This window comes from Dromiciops gliroides, chromosome 4, assembly GCF_019393635.1.
Source record: "Dromiciops gliroides isolate mDroGli1 chromosome 4, mDroGli1.pri, whole genome shotgun sequence".
In the NCBI taxonomy this organism is placed as follows: domain Eukaryota; kingdom Metazoa; phylum Chordata; class Mammalia; order Microbiotheria; family Microbiotheriidae; genus Dromiciops; species Dromiciops gliroides.
The window spans coordinates 264,404,780-264,423,620 of record NC_057864.1 but is presented as its reverse complement, the minus strand read 5'-3'; the positions used below and the strand labels follow the sequence as shown (position 1 = coordinate 264,423,620).

Sequence of the window (18,841 nt, the reverse complement as noted above, 5' to 3'; positions counted from 1 at the left end):
ATTTTCATTTTGATGCTTTGTGGTGACAAAATATTGTAGAAGTGTATTACCTCTAGGTTACTTCTAATTGCCTTCTCCTCTTCCAGTTCTTTTCTTAGTTTTTCCAGTTCCTTCCTAAAAAACAGAAAGAAGTATTTAGGTGTGTGTAGGAGTGAAAATGGTCATCTGTTCATATGCACCTATTTTAAGTTTCTAGTTCAAACAGTTAAAAATCAGTAAAATTAATACCACCACCACCCCCAATGTGAACAAGATTCTTAATTTATAACAAAATTAAATTTTAAAAAGAATTCTTAGGAAGCTTTGAATGAAGTCTATAAATTCAACTAATATTAGATTTACCTGCCAGACTTAGTCAATAAAGACTAGTAGAATTTAAAGTCGAGTTTAATAAAACCTTATGCCATCATTCCATTTACCATGCTAGGACAGATTTTTATCTGAGAGAAAGTTACTTCTGGAAGTCTAAAATAAGTACTTTTTTACATTAATAATATACCTAATAGTAATCATTTTTTAAATAAAAATACAACTCAAACTTAAATACAGGACAGTAAAAAGGCAAAAATATATTGCTCAAAATATAACTGTAGCTTCAACTAAGCTGCATAAAGGAAAATCTCATACAACTACCAATCCTTACACATTTATGGATGTACCCAGCACTTTCTATTCATGTCTTATACCTCAGTTCAGTGTAGGCTAACACTGGGTTTTTGAAAGCCACACTATCAGCATATAAACTCTGGCATATTACAGGAAGCTGAAAAGGCTTTGAAGACAGAATGGTGATGGACTAGATATTTGTCTTACGAGGGCCCACCTGGCTAAGTTGGAAGAGGCTCATCACGAAGTGAAAAATTTTCTCAGTCACCAAAACTAATTATGAGTATTTTTAAGGTGCTAGGGTTACAAACTACATTGGTAGAAGACAACTGTATCCATACAGGCAAAATTACAGATGTTTGAAGTATGATGATGTCCATCCATCCATCCATCTACATGTCTATTGTTGCTGAGATAATAAAAACAGCCTGAATTTACTGATTTAAGGTTGGGTCTCCCTATCTCACACAGGCTGACAGCTAGCTCAGCAGCCACTCAAAGGCCTGCCCCTCCTGCTGATTTGCACAGGATCTACTCAGTCTCTGACTTGAGCTCATTTGTCATTCCTAAGAAGCTTGATCCCCCACCCCCTGCCACTGCTGCCCCCATTCATGGGAGCTTACCCTACTGGTGCTAGATTTACTGCAAACACCTCCTTGGTTTTAATCCTAATGTACCTCAGAACTCCTGAACCCAAGAGATTCACCATCCTCAACCTGCCCAGGACCAGAACTCCAAGTAAGGGTCACCAGGCTTGGCAAGATTTTATTAAGAAGAAAAAATGTGAGAAATCCAAATCTACAAACCAGGAATTCCTAAATTTTTTTAATTGTCATATATTATTATATTTATTTTTGTAATACTAGGTAAAATCTAGGATTTTTCCCATAAGAAGCCAATAGGCTTTAAAAATATATACTTTTGGGGGCAGCTAGGTGGCACAGTGGACAGAGCATTGGTCTTAGAGTCGGGAGGACCTGAATTCAAATCTGATCTCAGACACTTAACACTTACTAGCTGTGTGACTCTGGGCAAGTCACTTAACTCCAATTGCCTCACAAAAAATTGGGATATATATATATCCCAGTTTACAAATTAGTGCTGCATGATTTATACTACAAATGTTATGGCTCCTTAAACATGCTGTTTTTCAACTACATAGTCCTTTTTTCCAGAGTAGGATACATAACAATTGTCAGGAAGAATCAGTTACATTTTTAAGTAGTTTTTATAATGTACACTAGAAAAGAATGCTTTAAAGGTACCTTATGAAAAGTAGTGAATAAGAAACTTTAATAAGTATAGGGCTTACATTATTTGAACTCCAGGGAAAAGTTCCATATCTATAACAATTTACTAAGCATTATAAAGAACACAGTCTAAACTTATAGATAAATATACCTCCTGTCTATAAAAAGACTACTGAGAACTACTTTCCCAGAGACTGCAGCTATCTACAGAAGTGGGTAATCATCAATTAAATTTTCTATTCCCTGCAAAAGCATATGTAATCACTGATTTTTTTTATAGATATCCTACAGATAATCAAAACAAGTTTTGTTTCAAAATTCTATTGATATTAAGTAGCATTAGAAAGAAATATTTTGAGTGTGTATTGAATTATATATATTTGTTCTCTTACATGAATGAAATATCCTAACCTATTTTTAGAGATTACTTATAATTAGATATTAAAAAATAAAAATAGATCATTCATTCTCTAATATCTCTTCTAGCTCTGATACACTATGAATTAAAGAATCAAGGACAAAGAGCAACACTTACCCATGTTCCTTTTTGATTGCTTCTACAACACATAATAACTCAACAACCTGAGTTCTGAGGTCATCTAGTACATTTTTCCTCCCATCATCAATTTCTCCTTTTGTTTTGGCATCTACTGAATTGAGGAAATTTGTTCTAGGAGATGAAGCTGAAGATGTTGAAGTGTACACAGATGCCTGAAAAGGAAAAATACTGATATATAGCAAACTGTATATAGCAACATTGTATAGTAACTGGTTTAAAAGCTATATAGAAAGCAGTAGCTAACTGTGAAGTGAGGTTAGGGGAGGTGTTTAAAGACATGATTGGAATCAATAGGGAGCTTATTACTAAAACTAAGACAGTAAAAAGCTGTTCACAGATGGAAATAAGAGCAAGTAATAAAATGAGGACAAAAATTATGTAATGCTCTTGTAAGAAGAGTGGCAGAAATGTTAAAGCTCAGAATTCAATTCAACATTCAATGACACATATTACATTATGTTAAGTGTTTGTGATTCAAAGATAGCCTCTGCCCTTGGGGAGCTTCATTATTATTGAAATAATAGATATATGCAGCAAACTAAATGCAAAAATATATCATATGACAAATTAACTTCAAAAGAGAGAAAGGACCAACACTGGGGATGATCAGAAAAGATAAATTCAAGAAGTCACACCTAAGTTGTGCACTGAAGGCTAGGGATTCATAGACACAAAAGTAAGAAGAACGAGAGCATTCCAGACTGAAGGGGAAAAGGAACTGCTGGGAGCCTATGTAAAGGCAAAGAGGGAGGAGATGGGTTATTGTACATGGGGAATGCTAAGACATCAGTTTTATTGGAATAGAGAATATGTGAATAGGAATAATATAAAAGACAAGAAATCAGATTGTAGAGGGTTTTAAATGGAAGGCAGAATGAGCTGAGGCTGGTGCAGATGACAAGATTTTGGAGGGATGGGGTGGTTGTTTTGTTTTAAACCATAGAAAAAAGATAACTGTCTAATTTTTAAAAAGGAAGAGGACCCCTGCTAAAGGTGAATGGGAAGAAAAAAGATGATGAAGAGAACAACTCCTGCCAGGCTAACCACCTTTTTCTTTTTGAAAGAACAGTTTACCTTGGTTTCGGCAAAGCACTAACAAAGTTCATCATGGTATTTTTATAGACGAGATTGGAAGTGCCTACTATGTGTCAGGCACTGTGCTTAGAGGCAGGGATACAAAAAGAGGCAAAAGACAGTTACTGTCCTCAAGGAACTTACAATCTAAGGGAGACAACCTGCAAATAAATATATCCAAAGCAAGCTATACATATGATAAACAGGAAATAATTAATAGAGGGAAATCATTAAAATTAAGAGGGGTTGGAGAAAACTTTCAGTAAAAGATGGGATTTTAGTTGGGACTTGAAGTCAGAGAAGTCAATTGGATTGGAGGAGGGAGAGCATATCACATATCAGATAAAATATCCAGAGTTAAGAGGTAGAGTTTCTTGTTCATGGAACAACCAAGTGGCCAGTGTCACTGGATCAGAGTGGGTGTGAAGACTAGAAAGGTAGGAAGGTACTAGATTATAAAGGGCTCTGAATGCCAAATAGAGAATTCTGTATTTGCTCCTAGAGAAAATAGGAGCCACTAGAGTTTGCTGAGTAAACATGATCAGACTTGTCTTATATGAAAACCTCTTTAGTGCTGAATGAAGGATGGATTAGAATGGGGAGAAATTTTAGGCAGGCTAAGCCACCAGCTGGCTATTGCAATAATTCAGGTATGAGGTTATACGAGGCCTGCACTAGAGTAGTGGCAGTACCAGAGGAAAAAAGGGAATATATTCTGAGAGATATTGCAAAGGAAAAATCAATAAGCATTGACAAAAAAGCTTGGAGTGGGGTGAGGGAGATAGTGAGAAATCCAGGATGATTTCTAGATTGGAAGCCTCAGGCACTGGGTGGATTGTGTTGTCCTCTGCAGTAATAGTGAAGTTGGGGAAGAGGATAGAGATTTAGTGGGGAAGATGGTGAGTGCTGGGGACATTTTAAGTTTACCTATCTACTAGACATCAAGTTCAAGATGTCTGAAAGGCAGTTGAAGATGCAAGACTGACAGTCAGCAGAGTTTGAACCAAGATAAGTAAATCTGAAAATCATTACATAGAGAAGGTAATTAAATCCACAGGAGCTAATGAGATCACCAAGTGAATTAGTATAAAGGGGAAAAAAGGACCAGAACAGAACCCTGAGGAATACCTACAGAGGTTGTGCTGTGGAAGAGAGTCCAGCAGAGGAGACAGAGAAGGAGTAGTAAGAGAGGTGGGTACTGATGAAATTACATATCAGGACACCCCTCACCAAAGGCAGGCTATAGGGGCATAAAACAGGCATTTCTGAGGAATATGAAGAGTAATTTTCTTTAAAAGGTTATGGCTCAGGGCAGCTAGGTGGCGTAGTGGATAGAGCACCAGCCCTGGATTCAGGAGTACCCGAGTTCAAATCCAGCCTCAGACACTTAACACGTACTAGCTGTGTGACCCTGGGCTTAACTTAACCCCAACTGCCTCACTAAAATAATAATAATAAAAATAATAATAATAAAAAGGTTATGGCTCTATTTTTCAGTCTACAGATTCTATAATTATCTTGCCTCTTACCCTGCTACCAAATGCCAGAAATCATGAGTGCTGATCTAGCAAAACAGCCACCTTTTAAACAATAGCAGCTTACCTTTTTAGTGTCAGCTGTCTTTAATTTGGCACTTTCTTCCTCACCTTTCTGAAACTTCAAGGTTTTTTCTGGACTTTGAATTGGCTACAGAATTAAAAGGAAACTTAATTATAGGGGCAAAAGAGAAAATAAAAAGGCAACAGGGTCTTAAATAACTCAACTCCTCCCCCAAGAAAATAATTTGTTCTCTTCAACTTGTTACAATCTTTGTTACATTGGTGTTAAAAACATAAACTAGAGCTATGCTAAACCAAATACTATTTTGAAAACAAAAATAAGCTGGTTCCCAATAACACCAAGCTTTTCTAATTACACACTTTTAAGCAGATTAATAATAGCATTATGGTGTAATGGACAGAACAATGGGCTAAAAATAGGGAGATCTAGATCTGAATATAATCTTTTGTAGTACAAATCATTTTACTTCTATTACCATGAGTTTCCTTATCTGTAAAATGGGGGTAACAGTCGAACCACTTCCCTCACAAGATTGTTAGTAGAGTGCTATGAAAATGTATTAAACTGTATTAAAGGAGCTATAAAAATGTTAAGGTGTTAATATATGAAATGACTAGGTTATTTTCAAATTATCAAAGGATTTAGAGCTAGGAGGAAACAGCACAGAAACGACATTTTTACATTAAAGCCACAGCCTACATACATATTTTGGAGGATTTCAGGAATAGTGCTTTTCTCTTTGTTCCAAGGCAACAAAGTCGAATTGACTGTGTTTAAAGTTCAAAGCATGATGGGTACTAGGCATATTGCCAGAAGTTCTGATCAGGAAGAATACTCTTTAAGGCTAAATGTGCAAAGCAGACTTCTTACACCCTTTTCCCACCCTAAGACCTTCTGATGTTACAAGACTTGTGGTTATAATTCACCTTCAGGGAAATTTTCCCAACTCTGAGTTCTTCCGAGCCTACTGGAAATAGAATGATGATCATGATGACAATAATAATAATGCTACACAAAAGCTACTGGGAGAAGTCTTTCAAAGATGAGTTTATATTTCAATACTCTTCCTCAACTAAACAAAGCTATTGGTTATTTTATTCACCTGCACAGTCAGCCAACTCTTTGTGTAGAACTTTTAATATAAAGGAATAAGAGAGGCCGAGCCAAGATGGTGGAGGAAAGACATTAAACCCACAGGGCTCCTGATACAATAAGCCCAAAAATAGCAATAAAAGAACCCTTGGGGCAGAAAAACACACAAAAATACGTGCTGAGAGTTTTCTCCAGCTATAGATAAATTTCAGGGGGCCGTGCTGGGCCACGAATAAAGCCTAACCCTGCAATCGGGCCGACACACCAGATACCTGCCAGAGGAATTTGCCCCAGTACCTCTGAATCGGTGGCAGCACAGGTGTCTTCTGGAATGGAGCGCACAGTCGGACTGAACGGCTGGCCCAGGGGGGTAAGTGCAGGGGTATCAGTGGACTGGGGGGAAGGATTCAACTGTCCCACCCCAGCAGGAAACCAGGAAGAAATCCTGAGTGGTGGGAGACCCAGGTGGGAGAGGGGAACAGGGGAACAGTCTCATCAGAAGCTGAGAACTACACCACAGAAAGCTTTGCTGGTTGGTTGCTTAGTAAAGTAGGCCTGAGGTTATCTCCAGACCTGAGAATAGGCCAGGTGAGTTTAAAGCCTACCCCCCCCCCCAACACAAAACACCTGGGACCCTCTGAAGCTGAGAACAGGAGTGGAGCCGAGAAAAGCAGCCCCCCCCCCTCCCCCAGCGGAGAGTTTAAAATCAAATGAAAGTGAGGCCAGGCAGGCTGAGAAGCAGCCTAACCATCCCCCGGGCCATGCTGTAGCTTGAACAGTGTGTCCTGGAAGCAGCACCACACTTTAAGGAGTTAAAAGCCAAGAAATAGTAAGCCAGGATGAGTAGGCAGAGAAAGCAGAAGACCATCAAAAACTTCTTTGGGGGTAAGGTAGACCACAATACAACCTCAGAAGAAGAAGAAGATAATAACAGGGTCAAAGCTCCAACATCCAAAGCTCCCAAGAAAAATATGAACTGGTCTCAGGCCATGGAAGCTCTCAAAAGGGACTTTGAAGAGGAAGTAGGAGAATAGAACAAAGATGTAGAGAAAAGGAGGAAAGAATGGAAAGGGAAATGAGAGCAATGAAGGAGTCATGAGAAAAAAGTCAACAGTTTGAAAAGCCAAATAGAAAAGGAGATTAAAAAACTGTCTGATGAAAATAACTGCCTAAGAATTAGGATTGAACAAACGGAAGCTAGTGACCTTATGAGAAACCAAGACACAGTAAAGCAAATCCAATTGAATGAAAAAATAGAGAGCAATGTAAAATATCTCCTTGAAGGGGGAAAGGGACCCACATGTACAAAAATATTTATAGCTGCTCTTTACGTGGTAGCAAGGAATTGGAAGTTGAGGGGGTGCCCATCAATTGGGGAATGGCTGGACAAGTTGTGGTATATGAATACAATGGATTACTATTGTACTGTAAGAAAGGATGAGCAGGAGGAGTTCAGAGAAAGCTGGAGGGTCTTACGTGAGCTGATGATGAGTGAGATGAGCAGAACCAGAAGAAAACATAGTACACAGTATCATCAACATTGAGTGTTGACCTACTGTAATGGACTATATTCTTCTCACCAATGCAATGGTACAGAAGAGCTCCAGGGAACTCATGATAGAAGAGGATCTCCAAATCCAAGGAAAAAAAAAAAAGAACTGTGGAGTATAGATGCTGATTGAACCATACTTTTTCTTTTGTTTTGGGTGCTGTTGTTTTTTTTTTTTTTCCTATTTTGAGGTTTTGCATCACTGCTCTGATTTTTTCTCTTGTAACAGGATTAATGCAGAAATAGGATTAATGTTATTATGGGTATATATCTATCTATCTATATGTATATGTATATAGATATATAGGTATAACCTATATCAGATTACCTGCTGTCTAGGGGAGGGGGGAGGGAGGTGAGGGAGGGAGAAAAATCTGAAATTGTAAAGCTTGTATAAACAAAAGTTGAGAACTATCTTTACATGTAACGGAAAAAATAAAATACCTTATATGTAAAAAATAAAATTAAATTAAAAAAAAAAACTGAAAAAAAAATCTCCTTGGAAAAACAGCTGACCTAGAAAATAAATCTAGGAGAGAGAATTTGAAAATCATTGGACTACCTGTAAACCATGACCAAAACAAAAGCTTAGACACCATCCTCCAAGAGATTGTATGGGGAAATTGCCCTGATATTCTAGAAGCAGAAGCTAAAATAGAAATTGAAAGAATCCACCGATCACCTCCTGAAAGAGATTCCAAAAGGAAAACCTCCAGGAATATTATAGCCAAATTCCAGAACTCCCAGGTCAAAGAGAAAATACTGCAAGCAGCTAGAAAAAAGGAATTCAAATACAAGATCTAGCAGCTTCTATATTAAAGGACCAAAGGGCATGGAATATGATATTCCAGAGGGCAAAGGAATTGGGACTACAGCCAAAAATCACATACCCAGCAAAACTGAGTATAATTTTTCAGAGGCAAAAATGGGATTTCAATGAGAAAGAGGTCTTTCAAGCATTTGTGATGAAAAGACCTGAACTGAATAAAAAAATTTGACTTTAAAATACAAAAAATCCTGGAGAAGCATAAAAAGGTAAACAGGAAAAAGACTTCATGAGGGATATTAAAAGATCAAACTGATTACATTCCTATATGGGAAGATAATACTTTGAAATCATAAGAACTATCTCAGTAAGAAATTCAGGGGCAGCTGGGTGGAGCAGTGAATAGAGCACTGGCCCTGGACTCAGGAGAACCTGAGTTCAAATGTGACCTCAGACACTGGACAATTACTAGCTGTGTGACCCTGGGCAAGTCACTTAACCCCAATTGCCTCACCAAAAAACAAAACAAAACAAAACAAAAAGTCTTCACAAAAAATTCACAGAAGACAGGGCTGAACTGAATATGAAGAGATGATATCTGTAAAACATTTATGTTTTGTTCTTTGTAGGGCAGACAGGGTGGGGTGTCTTATGTTTGGGACTGGATTTGGGCTTGGGGCCTCCTGGGTCCAGGGCTGGTGCTTTGTCCACTGTGCCACCTAACTAATCCATGATGACATCATTAAAATAGGGGCGAGGTGTAGGAGGAATAAACTGGGGGAGGGAGAAGGGGAGAGATGGTCTGGGCAGAGGTAGTTCACATGAAGGAAACAAGAAGAAAGCTTATGGAGGATAGAAAAAGAGGGGGAAGGAGTTGGGGAGTGAGTGAACCTTAATATCATCAGAATTGGCTCAAAGAAGGACTAACATACATACTCAAGTAGATATAGTAATATATTTTTGCCCTGGGGGGGCAGTGAAGGGAGAAAAGGGGGGAGAAGTGAAGGAGGAAAGGGCAGACTGGGGGAGAGAGCAGTAAAAAGCAAAACACTTTCAAGGAAGATGAAGATGTTCTGCATTACTGCACATGTATGACATATTGCATTGCTTGATCTCATAGGGAGGGCTGAGGAGGGAGAGAGGAAGAAAAATTTAGAACACAGAATTAGCTCAGAGACCCTGATCTCATTGGAGTGGGCTCATGGAGGGAATAGCTTTCATACCCAATTGAGAGGAGCAATCTATTTAACCCTGCAGGAAAATAGGAGGGGAAGAGGATAAGGAAGGAAGGAAGGATGAAAAAAGGGAGTGCAGAGTGAGGGAGAGGATAGTCAGAAGTAAAACACCTCTGAGGAGGAATAGGTAAAAAGAAGATAGAGTAAATGTCATGGGAAGGGAGTGGGATAGAGGGAAATCGTTATGATGATTGATTATAATGGCAAAACATATGGTACCTACTTTGCTGGGCTTTTATGAAGAAAATTCTCTGTCAAACTTAAGGTACTATATAAAGGTTATGATGAAAAGGATACTATCAGAAAAACCTGGAAAGACCTACATGAACTGAAGCAGAGTGAAATATACTGTATACAAAATAACAGCAACAGTGGGGGATGATCTGCTGGGAAGCATGTGGTTATTTTCAGCAAAGCAATGATCCAATATAACCCTGAAAGACTTATGAAGATTGCAGCCCATCTGTAGAGAAAGAACTGATAGTATCTGAAAACAGATGGAAACATATTTTAGATTTTTTTTTTCATTTCCTCTTTGACAATTCCTTAATCTGAAGTTTGGGGTTTTTTGACTGTTTTCTCTCACAACTAGCTAATATGGGAATTTTTCCATGACTACTCATGTATAACTTATTTTGAATTGTTTGAGTTCTTGTGGGTGGGGGGTAGGGATGGAGGGGGGAAGAGAAGTTGGAACACAAAGTTTTTTAAAAATTGATGTTAAAATTTTGTTTTTACATATATTTTGGAAAATAAAATTCTATTCAGAATAAAAAACAAACAAAATATATAAAGGAATAATAGCATGATGGCAACTTGAAAGATGAGAACAATGAAATATCAACAACATTCATCGATTTGGTTGGCTTACAAAGTGCCTTAACACACATTATATTATTTAATCCTCACAAAAAAACTCGTGAAGGTAAACAATGCATGCATTATTCACATTTTTAAAATAAGGAAACTGAGAAAAAGTAACAAAAAAACAAAAAAGTAACTACAAAGTTTGGCTATTTACCCTAAATCATAATTAGTTCATAAAATTTATACTCAAACTTAGGTATCTTGACTCCAAAACTTGTGCTTTATTCATTATGCCATAACTAAATCACTTCTTACTCTTGCTTTGCTTTCTTCAACACACAAGTCTCTGGGTCCCATTGCTCACCTGGGTGTGATGGCTCAGTGCTTTTTTGGGGGGGGGGCAGAAGGGGAGTGCTGAGGAGAAGACTAAAATAGAAGGAATTCTCTCTGACTGCTATTGTCACTTTTACATTTTCTAACTGATTTGTTATTTAATTTCAGTAAATAACTCACACTATGACCTCCATTGAAGCGACCAGGTAACCTCCTCCCAGGCATCTTCGGCCTATTTGCAGTAAGATGTAAAAGGTTTTCAGAGGAAGCTATGTCATCAAAATTTACAACATCTAGAGGATGAAAATAAACATAGAGATTCATCTTATTAGGCATAAAAGCAAACCAGTAAAAAGCAAATGAAATTTCTGTGCTTGAAAATTATAAATAAAACCATAAAATACAACACTGCATTTAATGACTCACAAAGATGTACTGTGTATTTCATAAGCATCTGAAAAACAAAATCACCTCTAAAAACAAGTAATTCAACTAACCCCTAAACATAGATTTTTCTAATTGAAATATAAAATTCATATACAGAAGTAATCTTCAAACAAGTACTTTTTGGGGAAAGGAATGATACAGAGCAAGTCATATAAATATTGAACCATAGCTACTTAGAAATAGTAGCATTAAAAATCTGGTATATATTAAATCCTTATTTTGTAAAAAACAAAAGACAAAACGCAAAAACAAAAATACACAAAAAACTATAGGTTATATTTTAAAGTGAAGCATTAACTATTATGTATCTCAAAACAAAGAAAAATATGGATACATAAAGCCCATTTAAAACACCAAGTCATAACTTTATGTTGACACGAATTCAATTATGCATAACAATGTATTTACACATAAAATTGTTTCTCGGTACAAAGAAAAAAACTAAATTGTTCTGTGTTCTTCTGCTCAATCTGATACATTTAGGGTTATAACTAAGCTTTCAATTTAGATTATAAATCCACTGAGCAACTGCTTAAGACTATCATTAGTCTTACTATATCCAAGGGTCTGAAATCCCAAGACAAGGAGAATATGGAAAAAGGCAATAGAGAACACCATCTTATTTGTCACTATTAAAGTTGGCGAAGCTTTGACTTCATTCTGGAGGTGCCTATTTTTCCTGTGGTTCACCCCTGATATAGAATATTTTACTCATACTTCATGTTAAAGATGATAGAAGATCCTAAGAGAACTCTGGCTCATTCGAGTGTGAATTAAATTCTGTGTGTGTATCTTTCTAGACTTTTCCAACCCAAGTGACCCAGAGATAAGTTGTCTCATAATGGAGTACATAGCTTTGGGTTCTTTCCTTAGCCCCACCCCAAACACCAAGTAACATTTACTAAAAACTTTGGTAATTTAAAAAAATAAATGCTTCATTTGTTCTATATATTTAATTTTATTTTTCTAAAGCATTCAAAAAATTTGTTTCATTTTAACCCAATATCCATGGCCCGCTAACTCTCATCAATTTTTTTGCATCTGGGCACAAGAGGAGAAGGTGTAGAATGTAGAAGGGTTGAAGAGAGCACTATCTAACTATGCCAGTTTTATAGTAACAATAATAGCTTTCATCTGAATAATATTCATCACTTTTCTAATTTCATTTTCTGATTATTTGGTGTTTTCCTTCCTGGATACCTCACTCTGCTATATTAATATTATGAAATCAGCACTTTAATATCTCCTTATGTTTTTGTTTTGATTCTCTTGAATGATATAAGAAATCCTAAGTCATAACAGACTACATACTGTAAAAATATTGGGGGTATTTATGATCAATTTAAAAAAAATCTTCAGTTAAGATGTACATATAAACATTTATATTTATAAATTCCACTGCCAAATAAAGATGCTACATGTAGAAAGAAAAGTATTTTCTCTATTTTGAATGTAGAAATTTGCTTTTGCTACTGCTAAACTGTTTTTTGTTAATTAACCATAGTTAACAACTACAATCATTTTGGATTTGTAGTTATTTTTGAATGCATATTTAAGCAATTAACAGAAAAAAAATAATGATAAAAGGTAAAGGAGAAAAAAAATGGAAGGACAAACAAAAAATAAGATGAATTTTTAACACTGTATACTGTATTCATGAAAAAATATCTTCCACATAAGCAACTAATAACAATACTCAAAAGTGCTCTCTATGCCTGAACAATCTTAACTTTGCAAATTTCTTGTTCTTAGCTAAGTTTTTTAAAAAGTACACCCTAAACTCATGAAATACTTAATGAGAGCACACTATCATATATTTAAATCCTTAAACATGCCATTTAAATAAAATATTTTTTAAAAAACTTAAACCCTTAAATTCTATTTATGAATAACAATTGCTTGAATCAGATTGTCCATTAATAAAGCTAATACCAATCGTTTAATTACTTTCAAATAACTTAAATATCTGTTTGGCTGCTCAGGAAGACAAGGTAAAATAAGTCAAAGTACAACAAATGCTTGAGGAACATTGACTAGAAACTTTCTATGATTTCAAGACTGTAAAGACATATGCTTGAAAATTATTTGACATGTTTTTGTCTACTTATTGAAGTTTTTCTGAAGAGAATTGGTTTTTTCATGAAAACCAAAAATGTTAGCATAAACATCTATAGACATTAATTTCATTAAAAAAAAAAACAAGTCTACACATACCTATTTCTACTGAGTATACCATTTTTTTAATAGAATAACATCTTACCAAAATGGAGAAGGGTAGGGTAATTTCCTGACACGTAAGAAGGGAAACATGGCAAACAGGATAGGAAACAAAATCTGGAAAGAAAAGTCAAGGATAGGAATGTCTAGAAAAAAGATTCTGAACCCAAAAATTATTTTACAAAGCAGGAAAAAGAAACATTGGTAGAAGGAATAGCATAGCTTCAATATTCAGCATACTGATTATAAATGGTATTACATATTAGGCTTAAATAAGAACTGTTTTTTATTTTGTTTTTATCCTTTTAATTAATAAATGAGCCTGCTTCAATAAACTATAGCTAGAGGTTCAGAAATATATAAATTTAGATAGAGAACAAAGATGGCCTCAAAGCACTGATTTTATTGTGTAAGAATACAGTCTGATACAGGCAAATGTTTGATGGCTACAACTAGATTATGTATGCTCAATTTCTTGGCATATGACCAATAAACATTGACTCTGAAATTTCACAACATTACAAAAGCATGACTAATGCTATATACTTCTTTTTTTCTTAAAGGCTGTTGATGTCAAGAGATCTAAAAACCTTAACAGAAAAATGTACTGTGTCAGTTATATATTTTCAGTGAAAATATGCTCATTTCCCATATAGATAATTGCCATAATAGAAATTTCACTAAAATAAAGTGAAATGACTATTGATAATAGAAAATTTAGTATTACAATATCTGCTCATGTGTACCTGTCTTGGTTTAAGTTCTGCAAGATTATATAGTCTCTTTTATGTATTACAAAATTTATGTAATGCCTAACATCTTAGTAATATGATCATATTGGGGAGAAAAATCACAGTAAATGACAAATAAGACTGAAGGAGATTGATGTATTTTCTTTACTCAACACAGAAAAGCTGTAAACAAAATGTCTATGTCCCTTCAAAGATATCTTTTAAATTTGGAAAACTTTTTCTGAGGGAAAAACCATGAAGTACTGTTGATTATATATAAAAAAAATACATCCAATGCAACCAATGTCAGCATCATTATTTTAACTTTAACTTATTTTAATAATTTAATTGATAGTTTAGCAATAATAATTTAATTAATACTAGATTTTCCATCTTATTTTAAAGTCACTAGAAAGCAATACTATGCAATGAAAAACAAAACCTCTTACTAACATTTGAGCCATCTCTCTAATAAACTTCCACAAATGGCATATTCTCTGTGTTTGAAAAGGGAGTGGAACTACATATCTAAATAGATTTATATGCTGCTAGCATCTTTATATAAAATGGGAACAAAAAAGGGAAGGAGCTATGATTTCATCAGTCTAGGGAATTCTAGGTGTGAAAAGCCATCTATGCCCAAAGAGTTTACCGGGACACAGGGAGTTTTAATAATTTTCTTATACACAAAGCTAGTATGCATCAGATATAGGATTTGAACCCAGATCTTCCTGACTTCAAGCCCACCATGTACTAAGCCAAGGTCTCTCTATATATTTCATAATACCCCATGAAAGATTCTGTGCTTCAAGGAGGGTGTATGGGGCGTGGGGAGGGAGAAAAACTAAGCATGGATTTTTCCTAGGATAAAATGAAGCATAAAAAAGACATCATGAAACAGAAGATGAAGTACTGAGCTTAGTAAGGTCAATGAAACCTGAGTCAATGGTAAGCCACTGAACTTCTGCTTGAAGACAAACTGTAGAATTTTACCTATAAAATCACATATTTCCTTTGATAGAGGGAGTTCATGAACCAGTAGTTTGTTATCTGTGAAATGAAAGGTATATGTGTATGTGTGCTATTTACTACAACTTATTTCTATATTTAGATATACACCAATGTAATGTAAACATATGAATGTGGGGTCCATGCATGGAGTCAAGGGCTAATATTTAATTACTTATCTGTATTCATCTTTAAGATATTTTTAATGAAGACATTTTTTCTACTTATTTCACATCAAATTTCTACATATTTGTTATATTTTCATAGATTTCAAAATTCAGAGATGTAAGGCTATCTAGTCACATTCCCTCAATTTTTATAGGTGAGGAAACAAACCCAGAGAGATTAAGTGACCAAGTTCAAATAGGTAGAAAATGCCAGAACCAGGATTCAAACCCAGATCCTCCAACCAAATCCAGCACCCTTTACATTTCCATGAAATAAACCAGTACAGCATATTTCCCAATCTGTTTGTGTGTGTGTGTGTGTGTGTGTGTGTGTGTGTGTGTGTGTGTGTGTGTGGCAATTGGAGTTAAGTGACTTGCCCAGGGCCACACAGCTAGTAAGTGTTAAGTGTCTGAGGCTGGATTTGAACTCAGGTCCTCCTGAATCCAGGGCCAGTGCTCTATCCACTGCACCACCTAGCTGCCCCAAATCTATTTTAATAGTTAACAAATTACCCTGAAAAATTCTCCTATCTTTAAATTGGATGACTTTAAAAATACCAATAAATTTTTTGCTAACGTGACCTAGACTATGCTTTCTTTTTAAAAAATAAAAGTTTATATAAGACTTTTTTAAATCATAGAAATTTCTCCCAGTATCCTCCCCCTTTCCCTATCAATAGAACAAATATTTTCAATTAAAAAAAAAAAGTCAGCAAAACTAATCAGCATATCACAAATCTGAACATATGTACAATAAACTGCACCAGTTCCTCCTCTGCAAAGGTGTGGATTGGGGGGTGCTTTCCCATTTCTCTGAACCACGATTATATTCTGTAATTTTGTAACATTCACTTTTGAATGCTTTGTGGTTGTTCTTTGCATTTTCATTATTGTAGTCATTTTGTACATTGTTTTCTTGGCTCTGCTTACTTTTTTCTGCATCAGTTCAAGTAAGTTTTTCCACTTTTCTCTGTATTCACCACGTTTGTCATTTCTTACAATACAATGATATTCCATTACAGTCATGCACCCCAATTTGTTTAACCATTTCCAAGAGATAGGCATGTACTTTGCTTCATATTCTTTGCTATCACAAAAAAAAGTGCTTCAATAAATATTTTGATGTATACATCAAGGGAATTTTTCTATCAATGACCTTTAGGGGCTATATAAGCCTTGTAGTGAAATCTCTGGGTCAAAGACAATTTTAGCATTTTCATAATTCCAAACTGCTTTCCAAAATAGTCATACTTATTCACAGTTCTATCAACAATGCACTTTCTTGCCAAATTGTTCCACAACCCCTCCAATCTTCACTATTCCCATCTTTTGTGATCTTTGACAATTTTCGGGGAGGAATAAAACCTCAGTGTTGTTTTGATTTGCATTTTCTATATTACTAGTCATCTGGAAATTTTTCATATAGTTGCTAATAGTATCCAATTTCACTTTTCAGAACTCATTGTTTACATCCTTTGACCACTTTTCTAATGGGGAATGGTCTTTGGCCATATAAATTTGATACAAATATATCTTTCCCATACAACTGCTTTCCTTCTTATTCTAGAAGTGTGTGCGTGCGTGCATGTGTGTGTACGTGCATGTGTAATGTAGAAGCCTTTCAGTTCCATGTAATCAGTTATTTATCTTTTATAGCCTTATTTGCTTAAGAACATATCTTCTACCCCCAACTGTGAAAAGTACATTATCTGCTTCTTTTCTAACTTTGATAGTATAATCTTTTCCCCCCCTTTTTTGTGGGGCAATGAGGGTTAAGTGACTTGCCCAGGGTCACATAGCTAGTGTCAAATATTTGAGGCCAGATTTGAACTCAGGTCCTCCTGAATCCATGTTCTTAATTTTTGTAGGTTTATTTCACAACCTGAAACAACTCTCAATATCTTTGCTGAGTCTCTAGAATTGTTTAATTAACCATCATGTCATCAGCAAATAGGGACGCTTCTGTCTCTGCTTTACCTTTCATTATACTTTAATATCTTTCTTTTCTCTTATTTCTATACTAGTATACTTCTATATCAAATAATAATATGTTGAATTTTGTTTTATGCTTGTATTTTTGGAAAGACTTCCAGTCTATATCCATGGTATGATGCTGCTTTTATGTACTTTTTAGGATATTTATTTTGTGGGGCAATGAGGTTGTTAAGTGACTTGCCCAGGGTCACACAGTTAGTAAATGTCAAAAGTCTGAGGCCGGATTTGAACTCAGGTCCTCCTGAATCCAGGGCCAGTGCTTTATCCACTGTGCCACCTAGATGCCCCCTAGGATATTTTTTAAAAGGTTCTTCTATGCCTGTACTTGTAGGTTTTTTGTTTTTCTTTAACACAAGTGTTATACTTTATCAAAGGCCTTTTCTGCTTGTATTGAGATAATCATATGATTTTGGATGTTTTTGATTTTTAGTATGATTCATTATGTTGATTGTTTTATGAATGCAGAACCCTCCTTACATGCCTGATATAAATTCACCTTGGTCATAATGAACAATTTCTTAAGTATTGCCTTGGATGTAGTCTTTTGGACAGAAATTTATTTAAAATTTTTGAACTGATACTTCTTAACGACATTGGTTGATATTTCTAAGAATGGTGGTTTAGTTCTCCTGTGCTTTACCTGTCTCTGGTTTAGGTATTAGGACTACATCTGTCTCATAAAAGGAGTTTAATAGGGTGCTTTCTCAATTTTTGAGAAAAATTTGTATTGATATTAATTGTTCTTTAAAAGTTTGAAGTATTTCTTCCATGCATGCAAGCATAAGTTTCTTGTTTTTTCTGGTTTTGGGGTTTTTTTTGTTTGTTTTTTAAGTTTGGGATTTTGGGGTTTTTGGGGGCAGGGAGCAGTTTGATGAGAAGTGGTAGTAGAAGTGAGGTAGTTCCTTTGGTTCTTTTTCCAAGATTGGCTTACAATTTCTATTTGGTCCTTGGTTAATTTGGGAATCTTACATTTGTGAAGGAATTTCTCTAATTCTGTGTTCACGGTTATGGTGGCATATAGCAGTATATTAATAATAGGTTCTGACACTTTGTATTTCTTATGGTTTTGCTGGATTTCAGCTTATTTTTTGTTGATTTGGTTTTCTGCCCTTTTCTTTTTAATCAGATTTTCTAAATGATTTTTCATTTTTGTTAATCATTTCAAAGAACTAGCTTTTGGTTTTATCTACCATTTCTGGAATATTTCTTGTTTCTAATATATATATTTCTCCTCTAATTTTTAGTATCTCGTGCTGAATTTAGATTTTTTGAGGACTTAAAATTTTTTTTAAAAAAGCATATTCAATCAATAAATCCTCTTTTTCTATTATGGTAATGTATGTTTTTAGGGATATAATTTTTCTCTGAAGACTGCTTTGGCTACATCCCCAAAATTTTATTTGTTGTTTAACCATTATAATTTCCCTTTCTATATTGATTATTTC

General features: G+C 35.3%; 1 protein-coding gene across 4 annotated transcripts in view; it reads right to left on the bottom strand.

The window, feature by feature from the left end:
- The window catches only part of LOC122756294 (CD2 associated protein), a 156,332-nt gene that overhangs the window by 6,828 nt on the left and 130,663 nt on the right, over window positions 1–18,841 (bottom strand). For 3 of the 4 annotated variants that reach the window (XM_044005503.1, XM_044005505.1, XM_044005507.1), the window contains 4 exons: window positions 11,012–11,124; window positions 5,092–5,175; window positions 2,392–2,567; window positions 51–114 (listed from right to left, as the gene is read on the bottom strand). In XM_044005503.1, coding sequence (XP_043861438.1) covers window positions 51–114; window positions 2,392–2,567; window positions 5,092–5,175; window positions 11,012–11,124 — 437 coding nt within the window. The remainder of the gene's footprint in view (window positions 1–50; window positions 115–2,391; window positions 2,568–5,091; window positions 5,176–11,011; window positions 11,125–18,841) is intronic. The other variant, XM_044005506.1, reaches the window with a different exon arrangement.